We start from the raw sequence: 10,526 nt of genomic DNA, 5'->3' as shown, positions 1-10,526 counted from the left end.
TTCCAGCAGGTCCCTAGGCAGACACTGCACAGAGTGTAGCTGTGCGTTGCCATGGGAATAGCAGGGAGCTTGCCGGTCAGCTGCAGCTTTGGCAGCTGACTGAATTTCTTCCACCTCACTCCAGAGATGTGAAATAAGGACTTTGCCTTGGGCAAGGGCTGCCTCTGCCTGCCAGCAGCACCAACTCCTGCAGGAGCAGGCAGCGGACACATGGACAATGGGCATGCCCAGCCCCTCTTCTCCATTAGGTTTCCTAACCTGGGGTGGTGTGATCAGCATGCCAAGGCTGAGGGTGCTGGGAACTGCTGCTGGTGCTAAGGAGCCAGGCTGTGTTGCAGGCTGGTTTCATTTTAGTGCTCAGAGTGGATTGGCAGCACAGGGAGGTGGAAGGAAGGCAGCAGTCTGTCTCTCTCTCTCCCTATCTCTTTGTTTTTGCTGGAGATGCTTTAGGTGATCAGTGGCCACACCCCCACACTAAATCTAGGGGACCAGCACTGGGGGTACCTGCTTCCCACAGGGTAGCTAGTGGGCAATTTTTGAGAACTTGTGTCATTGTCCTATCACCATTTCATACATGGCCAAGGCAAATACCCTTTATCCTCCTTTCAAATCCGTTGCTGGGACTAAGAGTAGGTTTTAGGGTCGAGGTCAGGACAGGAAATAGCAGAGGATGATGTAATGCCAAACCTATTCAAGTATAACATACCGGTACAACTCCTGCATTGTGTGACAGCGTGCCATTACATGGCTGTGCATGGTACAGTGAAGAGTGAACTTCTACAACTCCCCTGAAGGAAAACTTCCTTTCCTTTTAAAATATAATAGTATGTGGCATGTTGAGAGTTTGGGATTTTGGTCATTTCCCCTCTCACGACCATCGTCTAATAGAAACCATGTTGGTAAGTTTTAAAATGACTTATAAGACTATTTGCAACATTCATCCAGGGTAAACTAATTAATCGCCTACACTAGATACATGAATTTTCTCTTTTCATGGGTGCTTTAATTGTATGGAGTGACTGCTGCTTAGAGAACATAACAGCAGTGTGAAGGCAAAGCCAGGAGCACTGGGCAGGTGAGGAGCTGCAGCTTCGCTCTTGCACCATTAGGCTAAAAATATTGCAGCACTGAATTGTCCTGCATTCTGACAGATGCTGCAGCAGCCAACATGCAAATTCTTTCCTCACCTATCCAAAATAGCAGAAAGCCGCTAACAATCTTGATCAGCTCCTTTAGGCTTAATATAGTCACCACTTGATCTCATCCTCACAAGTACCTTTAAAAAAAGATACTTGGTAGAGCCCAGTCTCTGCTGAACTTGGCAGCAGAGTTTCAGAGCCTTGAGAGGAAAAATAGTGTGGTGAGCTCAAAGTTAACTATACAGCTCCCACTGACTATTGTTGCAGCTTGTTATTCACACAGATTTTTTATTATTATTGCTGTTGTTGTTATTACTTCATCATCATCAGTATGTGACTGTTCTTGCCAAGACAGTGCCTGGGACTGATTAGATGTTGTGTCGTTCCAAGCACAGCATGGGCAGGAAGGAAGAAATGCTCGGTGCCAGAGGTGTTTACAGCCTCTAAAGGCAAGGGGAAGAGCACTAGGTGGAAGAAGAGGTATCACATAAGCAAAGCGATGATGGCTCCGTAATGTGTTGGTTTGTTCCCATGAAAGGGTTAGTCAGCTTTAGCTAGCTAAAGGGAAAGAAACTGGAGGAGATCGGGGCATATGGAGAGAAGGCTGGGGACAAAAAATGCATGCACAAAAGTAGACTGAGGTGAAGACCTCATAAAAGGTCCCTGGTTCTTGCTCTTCCAAGTCACCTAACCACTTCTGTAATAAAACTAAAAACTCCAGTTTGTGATTCACTGAAACTCTTCCTCCTGACTCTGTAACTTCTGAAAAATCAAAGATTAATGAGCCCAGCGGTGCCCAGACACCATCTGTGCAGGAAGCTGAAATTGTGTCTGAGCCGGGAACGATCATAACAAGTGCAGTCCAGTTATTTTCCTTTTAGGTGCCTTAATATGTTTCCAGAGCTGTTTAGTGTTCCAAGAGAACCCAAGCTGTCTTCTGCTTCTTTCTTTCTTTTCCTTGTCTCATATATATGCACATTACTTTGCGTCTGAGGGTTTTCGTAGACTTCATGTCAATGAACTTTCAAAAGAAAATCATCAGGAGAGCCAGCCCTTCGGCAGTGCATAATTATCAGACAAAATACAGGCACAAAACTGGTTGAAGGAGCTTTCCTGCGAGTTTAAAAAAAGACTTGTACTTACACTGACTTTTTAATAAGACACAGAAAAACATGTTGCTGAAGTGAGAATCACAACCACAGAAACAACCCCGAAGTAACTGGACCAGAAGCCCCACTTCTTTGAGGTTGACATCTCAAACCAGATCATGCAGCTTTGTTACAGAAAGGCAGGAGATCCTTGAGGCCTTTGAGATGTAGCACAACTAACCCACAAATTTTATGCCAGATTCTTTTTCGTGGAACAAGACTTTTGGCTCCCCCTGAAATCAGTGGCAGGTAAAGAGTGTTATACAGCTTGTAGAATCTATTGATTCATGCTGAAAGAAGGTACAATGAATTTTCACTGTAAAACAGTGCTTTGAAAACTCCGTTTCTCTTCAGAGTCCCACTCCCAGGTTTTGTCTGAACTCTGTCATTGCTGGAGATCAAACCTATCTTTCAGGATGTAGGTGCTTGCAATCCCCCTTCAGTTGCCTTACCTGTCACAAGGAGTTAGAGCTCAGTGAAGGGTTGTGTCAGCAGTTTTCTTCCCCTGCATGTCTTCTGCAGTTGCAGAGATGCTGTAGAAGTAAGGGCTTTTTCCTCCCGATCTTGTTTGGACAGAAGATAAATGACTCAACTTCTTTAAAGCTTTGCAGCTCACCTTTTCAAATGCCACAGGAAGTGCAATAAAGAGAAATCAAAGACCTATTTTCAGTGCTTAAATAGGGACACATATTTCAGGTATGGAGGAGCACAAACCTGTATCTGCTTAAGCCAGTGAGGTCTTCTAGGACTAATGGCCTCTGAAGAGAAAGCTTTCTTTTTCCTTTAATTTTCCAAAGCCAACTTTCACACTGCATGAATGTCAGAGCAGATGGGAGCCACAAAATCATGTCAAACAGATCAGAGGAAAACGGGACATGGAAGATTGAGGTTTTTTGACTAGCCAGGATAAGTTCCTTGTAAATGTACCGTTTTTAATTCGGCTTTGGTAAGTGGTGTGCTTAGAAGTCTGGGGGTCATTTAAGCTTCCCTTAAGTAAACCAAATTGTTCTTGTTTGTTTTACAACTTAAAGGACAAAAAACTCAAAGAACAAGAAAAGAAAGGGGAGATTCTTCACCGTCAGCTCCCAAAGAAAACTGAGAAAAGTCCAGTTTCATATAGACAGCCTTCTTCCTGTCTTATCTCACAGATACAGAACACCAAGGCTCTGCTGAAGGACCGGAAAGTCACCAAGGCTGGAGGTCCGGAGAAAGGTCAGTGGGAGAAATACCAGTGGTGTGTTCTTGTGCGCATGTGCATGTGTGGGCATGTGCAGTATTAATGAGAGTGTCTTGTGTGTTGTTTTTGTTAGTAAATAGTCGTGGGCTTGCATTAGCTGTCTGCTTTGGAGGTGATATGTGAAGGAGGACTGGATAATACAGTCAGACATCCTAAGGAAACCATGACAATGTTCAGCAGTCATGAATCCTCGCTTTTACTTCTCTTTTTATTTGATAGAATTCCCACAGTGTTTTAAAAAAGCTTTCTTTTCCTATTTATACATATTTATATAAAGTCATCTGCAGTTCACACTAGTGCCTTGAAAGCATCAACACCCACCCCAGATCACTGACAAACCAAAGCTGGTAGACAAGCTTCTTCCTACTGGAGAATGTGTTTTACAAAGAGGGAACTAAGGGGCATCAGGGGCAGAAGTCCCTGCCTCTGAGGAAAGTGCCGGTAACTGTGGCATCCCTGGGAGAAGCAGTAGGCAGCAGCTGATGGTGGAGAAAGGGTAAAAAGGCAGCTGAAAGGAAATGCAGGCGGGACTGCCAGCCCAGCAAATTTCAGGCAGCAAAAGGAAAGGGGAAAGCATTAGCAGGGAAAGGAGAGGATGAGGCAGCCAGAGGAGAGCACAGCATTAATTACGCAGGGTAGGAGGCAGCCTGGGTGAGAACTGCTCACAAAAGGAGGTGGAAGAGAGGAGTGGAGGAAAAGGGGAGTCAGGAGGGAAAATGGAGTGTCGGTGGTACACACTGGGGAGCAGGAACGTGGTGAAGCCAGCTGTTAAATGAAAGAACTAAATGAGGGAAGATCACTACAGAGCAGCATGGGGAAAAGCAGAGAACAAAACATTTACTGCGGTGTCAGTGAGTTATGAAGTGTGGTGGGTTATTGTAGTTTCATGCTTCTTCTCATGACTTCATGATTTATCATTTGATGCTTTCTACCTGCAAAAATGTCAAAATGGTGTTTGTCTGGGAGTACGGGCACCTCTACTGCATGGTAGCAGTAGTTTGAGAGCTGGTCAGAAATGGGACATGCTTTTTTGTGAGAACTATTAAAAAAAACATTTTAAAAGTGCTCATTTTGTTGAGATTGTTGTTCCTTTTGGGAGGAAGGTCCAGGGGGAGGTAAACCGAGTTAGGTGTCTCCCTGCTTTTTTGAACTGAAACCTGAACATGATTCAAATTTCAGCTAAAGCATTTCTCTGCTTATGGAAACTGTGTTTTGATACTTCTTAAATTGAATGGTCAAATAATTTTGACCAGTTTTAGAAAGAAAATAGATTAAACGTGGTCTGCTTTTCCCAGACAACTCTCAATGTGAGTGATTTCTTCCCATGCATTCATTCAGGTCTCAATCCCTGCTGAGACCATCCCTTTCAAAAGAGATACATGTGAGATTTGTGGCTGTGACCTGAGGGCTGGCAGACCTAAGCTATTTTATATCTCTTTTAGATGGTTTGAGACCGAGGGAACTTGTGGACAGTGATTAACTGCCAGTCCGCTATTCTTCCAATTAGGGGGAACCTAGCAAAGCAGGCTCCTTGGAGAGCTTTCGATAAAAGCATCAAAATGTGTTTTCTTGAGATTAGCTTGGCATAAGCAAATGCCAGCATCCTGTAGAAATGGAGCAGATCTTCTCCACGTGCTGTTTTGTTTTACTGGGCCGAATCCTGCAAAGATTGTTCCGTTTATATTTGGTCCTTGTTGGAGGAAGATACTTGCTAAAGTCGATGCAGCAAATCTGTTCCAACTGTAACAGCCTGAATTTGGCCAGTGCAGCTACTCCATATTTACATGTGTGAAACCAAGAACAGATTTTGTTCCGAAATGGAAGGAGAGACATTGGGGATTAACTCAGTGTTGTCCCTTGTGTCTCTAGGTATGTCAGTGAATACAGTGTGCAGGCCCAGTAAAAACCATGCAGAGTTGTGCTAAGAAAGGAGAAATGTGAGATTTCTCAGACATGTCCTTAGAGGGTATAACTAATACAAACAGCTGAAGACGTCTGTGGTTTTCCATTTCATGTCCTTGTCTTACTCACTTTAAGCACTGTGCCTGCCTTTGAGGAAAGTGACAAATAAATTATCCATGAAACAACAGCATAAGTATCAAATGAGAATCAGGGAACTGGGTTCTGAGTATATCCCTAAGACCATTTGTTTCAGCTAGTGCATTTGTCACACTCTTCTCAAATTTGTTAAAGGTGGTGTTGGACGCTGTCTGCCGTAAGGCAGAGAAGGCAGTGCTGTTAAATGTAATCTGCTCTTTGGTTCCTTTTCTGATTGCTTTGCAGACTCCAGCGGTGGTTTAAGCCCTTTCCATGAACCCCTGGCAGCCAAGACGGGCTGTGTCACTTCCAGCTCCCTGGAGTACCTCGAAGTCCAGCAGCCACCCCCCAGAACTCCTCGGCTCCTCAAGAGGCAGGAGTCTCCACAGCAGGAGCCATGCCGAATCGGGGGCCGGACAAAGGACTCCCCTCTCATCCTGAATATTGTGCACTCCTTCGAGTCGGTTGACAGAGAGGACCAAATAGACCAGGTTTCCCCCTCTCATCAGTACAGGATTTTAGGCTCGCCAATGAATTTCCCTTATAAAAGCTCAAGTGAAAGGACACTGTCCCCACTTTTTCAGCCAGGGAGTACATCCCCTGTCCACCCCACCCAGGTCTCTTTCACATATGAAGAAAAAGCATATCCAGCGAAGGAAGAAGCAGTGTCCCCTACTCAGCTGGTTTCCAACAACCCCTTGGGCAGCCCTAACTGTGTCAAAAGCAGAGGCAGGTTCCCCATGATGGGGATCGGACAAATGCTGCGGAAAAGGAACCAGACGATGCAGTCGGCAAGCGACAAGCCACTGGAAGCGAGGATGCCTCAGCTGCAGCAGATGAGCCCGACACAGATTTCCTTCAATGCGGCAGATGCTATCAGTGGCCAGTGTTAGTCTGACGTACTGGGATTTGCACTGCTGTTCTCTGGGACCTAACCTTTTTTACCTTTAGCAAGAAGGGAAAGCCACAGGCATGTTACTGTCACTGTGTAATACACCACAGTGGTTCAGAGTGGAAAATCAGAGTTCTGCTTGTAAGGAAGGCATTGTCCTACATATTAAACCTGAAAGAAAAGGGCTCTGCTTGTGCTGGTAAGAAATATTAGCATTTGGCATCTGACTCTACAGTAAAACGTGTCTTGAAAGAGCTATGCAGCTGGTGTTGCAGTAAGGTTGATTGGAAGAACAGCGAGCATTAACAGTTTGATTCATGAAGGTTATCTGCGTGGTGCCATGAATGCCAGTCCCATCCAGGATCTGTGGTAAGACTGTCCATGTTCCATTTGCCTGTGCTACACAGTATGGGGTACAACTATAGGCATTGTTCACATGGCTAGACGAGTGGAAAAACTCAAGGTACTATGTCCAAAGTCAACTTGCTAACAAGCCCTGCCAAGAAGACAGAATTAGTAAAGCTTGAGTAAAGACACGAATGATCTAAACATTCAGAAAAATGGTATTATTGGAAGCCAAAGCAGAATTTATTGTTAATTACCTAAAGTAGCTAATAGTGGAATCATTTTTATCCTGAAGAAAATGATGATTTAATGATGTCACTCAGAAGAAACATGATTACTTAAAACCAAGTTGCATCATGTGGAAACTCACCGCACTAGAGGCCTTTCACACAATGGGTCTGCAAGCAGATGCTTCAAACACTAATCCAGATCACAACACGCTGTGTCTAAACAATCCAGTCACCTCCAATTTTTGCATCTGTACTAGTTCCTTGGTGCACCTATGCCTGCATTAGCCCCTGTTACAACAGGGCAGCATTGGACACACTTGAAAGCTTTTCTGAGAGACTGCAGTGAACTAAAAAGACTGATAAAGCACACATGAGCCTGTACCGATACCATTTTATACTGCAATGTTGGTAATGCAGTGGTTACCAAAGTATTGTTATGAGCAGTGAAGATTAACTTTCTAAGAGACACCATCTTTGCATACTGGTCTTGTTTTTCTAAGTAAATGATACATCTGAGAGGTTGGCAACAGTTTTTTTGTTCTGCTTTTGTCTTAAAAGCATTTCCTATAAATTAGAATGTTTAGCCAAAGACTGTTCTTTTGTTTCGTCTGTGCCATGGTTGTGTGTGTGTTTGTGTACACAGAACATCTCAACAAAGCTTGTTCCAATCTGGTTCCCAAGCAGGCAGCTCTGGCCTGCTTATGCCCCACTGCTGCCCACTCACTTAACATCATTTCGAAACCCACGCCGCAGAGGTGTTTTTCTTTTTGGAGTTGGAAGGTAGGGATTTTGAGTTGAGACCATTGGTAGGAATCCAAATCCTATTTTCATCAATATTTTTGCAAACGATTTTGTGGCCCCATTGGTTTGGTGTCTGTGCATATGTGAGAGTTACCCCTGTTTGAGAAGCTTTCCTTCCAGTTTAATGAGAAATATACACAGAGACTGGGGGGAGAGGGCCAGCAGAGGCAGGGAGAAGGTCCCCAGCAGAGCCCATAGTTGAGTGTGTGTTCCCGATTCTCAGCATAGCACAGGCCTTACACTAAAACCTGCAATAAAGAAATTGGACACATATCCAAATAGTGACGGAACAGATAACTGGGATGTTCAGTATATTGAGTGCTTGCTGGCAAAACCAGCAGAGCAGAATGCCCAGAGAGCCCTTCTCTGGGCTCTCTGCAGATGGGCACTTCACCTCGGCGCTGAAGTCCACCCATCAGTTCAGTACAGGGAAGACCATATGCATCTTGTACTCTTCATTGTAGTGAGGAAACCCACCTCTGGGGTACTTAAGCTACCTGTAAAACAATATATATAAAAATCCCAATATGATTAGACAGCCCTGAAATAATTTTACTAATTTTCAGATTGAAAAATGCAATCTTTTCTTTGTCCACAGTACTGTGCATCCCAAGGGTCCATTTTAGCTCTTCCTTTTGTTTAAAAACATCAAAGCATTTTCTTTTTTTTCATGCTAAGAACATGTTTGTGCTGCAAAGCTAGCAAGCAGGGACCACTGGAATCCCGTCTTTCGTGTGCGTCGGACTTGTGTACCTGAACAGATGGCAGATACTGACTTGAATTACAAACTCAGGTTTATTTGGAACCCAATGAAAGGTTGGGGCAGGCAGAAAAGAGACATGTATTTTTTGTGAAAACCCAGTAAATATGTGTAAGAATCAGACTGAAAACAGAAATGTTGAATCCTTTTATTATATTTATAGAGAATATATGAGTACTACACTGCTAAAACATAACCGTGTATCCAGCTTAGACAGTAGCTATGTACAGTCAAAGTGCAGTGACCATAGAAGGGATTTACTGAAATACAGTAGTGGAAATTCCAGGGGAAAAAAAACTGTATTTGTTATTATTATTAAATATATGTACTTTTTGAACAAGATTGCCATGGACTGCTGACTTTTTTTGCCAGGTCACTGTGTAGCAAGGATAATCTAAGTACAAAAACAGTGAGATGGTGAGGTAAGAAGAGGATTACCAGCACTTTTACCATCACCCATCAAAGACCATCCCTTTAAATCTGGCTGCTGACTTGCCTATAAATCCTGGGTGAGCTAAAAGGCTCAAGGGTAGGATTTCCCTTGCTTAGCATTAGCCCTCTGCAAGTTGTACATCTAGTCTCTGGTCATTATCTGTGATATCTCTCACCAGTGGAGGCTGATAGGTGTCTCCAGTTCTTTGCACCTTAAAACAGAGGTCCTAAATGATGGGAATGAATTGCTCCTCAGCAGCGCATAGCTGTATCCAGGTACGAGGGAGGGACCAGGGTCAGCCAGTTCAGATGAGACCCCAGCTTTTAGGCAGTCATAGGAAGTCACTCCAATATAAACAAAAGCATCTGCTGATCAGCTTTCAGCACCTCAGGATTTAATGTCTTCAAGTCATGGGGACTTGTCCTACCTTTGCTAAGCTTAGCACAGCCATGCAAACTGGTGATAGCCTTGCAGCATCAGTTGGAGTATTTCTGTTGTTGATTCCACAATTCTTTGAAGTACAATTTCTTCCTCCTCCTACCTTTGTACAAATCTGTTTCCTAGAAGAGCTGATCCAAAGACTTCCAAAGTCAGCTGAGTTCATCTTCTGGTGTTTGCAGTAGGCTTGGCACTAAGCCTGTAATGAACCTGTTTGATCTGAAAATATGCCTTATGCTTCAGGTTGTGCATTGGGGAAAAGAGCACTGCTGAGCTTTGGATGCAAGATGGAAGCACTGTGGTTTTATGGGGTCTTTTTGAGGTGTTGTTTACATGCAGAACCCAATGGAGTCAATGGAGCAGCTGTGAAGGACTGAAAGAGGGTTTTGCAAGCTAATCATTGCACAGCAATTCAGGTTCCATAGTGATAGGAGCAATTTTGTTCAGCCTCTTCTGCCTGGAAAAACAGGTGTGAAATTTATTCAGCGAGACAACACAATCAGCATCTGTTGCTAAAGGTGTTGGTCTTTGTGCTTCTCCTGTAAATGGGCTGATAAATATTAAAATCCCCAAGTATTGAGGTGTGCAAATCATAAAAGTAAGTAACAGCTACTTTCATACTTTTGTGCTTGACATCTCTTGATCTTTGTAACAAAATCCATTAGCACAGAGGTGCAAAAAGGCTGGGTTTGCCGGAGACCCTTAAGTCTCTGGGGCACCAGTAAGATGGTTTGTCAGCGACTCCCCAGAGCCAGCCCCCACAAATCTGCCCAGGCCAGCAATGTGGCTAAAGTATGTAAGGAGGGAATGGAGGGGGAAGAAAGACTTGGTGGTCACAACAGCTTTGCTGTACTTCTGCTGGGCACACGATGTCAATGGCAGGGCGGGAGGCTGGTGGGTAAGCTCTTGGAGTGTTGTTTAGGTCTAGGGCTACTGCTTGTGGTGAGGGAGTTTTAGGGTGGCACAGATACACCCTGTCCACAGTTCGTGGGAGGAAAATCTCCAGTCCAAGGCTGTCCCTTTATCTGATCATTTGTAATAAGGCTTTAAACATTAGTGTTTGAAA

At 44.0% G+C, this 10,526-nt stretch overlaps 1 protein-coding gene across 2 annotated transcripts in view; it reads left to right on the top strand.

Moving 5' to 3' along the window:
- Window positions 1–8,931, top strand: part of HUNK (hormonally up-regulated Neu-associated kinase) — a 56,969-nt gene extending 48,038 nt beyond the window's left edge. The window contains exons 9-10 of one of the 2 annotated variants that reach the window (XM_061453634.1): window positions 3,436–3,499; window positions 5,808–8,931. In XM_061453634.1, the coding sequence (XP_061309618.1) occupies window positions 3,436–3,499; window positions 5,808–6,454 (711 nt within the window). In that variant the 3' untranslated portion in view covers window positions 6,455–8,931. Of the gene's footprint in view, window positions 1–3,318; window positions 3,500–5,807 lie in introns of both variants that reach the window. The other variant, XM_061453633.1, reaches the window with a different exon arrangement.
- The last annotated feature ends 1,595 nt before the right edge of the window (window positions 8,932–10,526 follow it).

This window comes from Pezoporus flaviventris, unplaced genomic scaffold (genome assembly GCF_033815535.1).
Source record: "Pezoporus flaviventris isolate CSIRO_AGI_PZ_B2104156 unplaced genomic scaffold, CSIRO_AGI_Pfla_v1 ptg000015l, whole genome shotgun sequence".
NCBI classification, from domain to species: Eukaryota; Metazoa; Chordata; class Aves; order Psittaciformes; family Psittacidae; genus Pezoporus; species Pezoporus flaviventris.
This window is presented reverse-complemented; position numbering and strand designations above follow the sequence as displayed.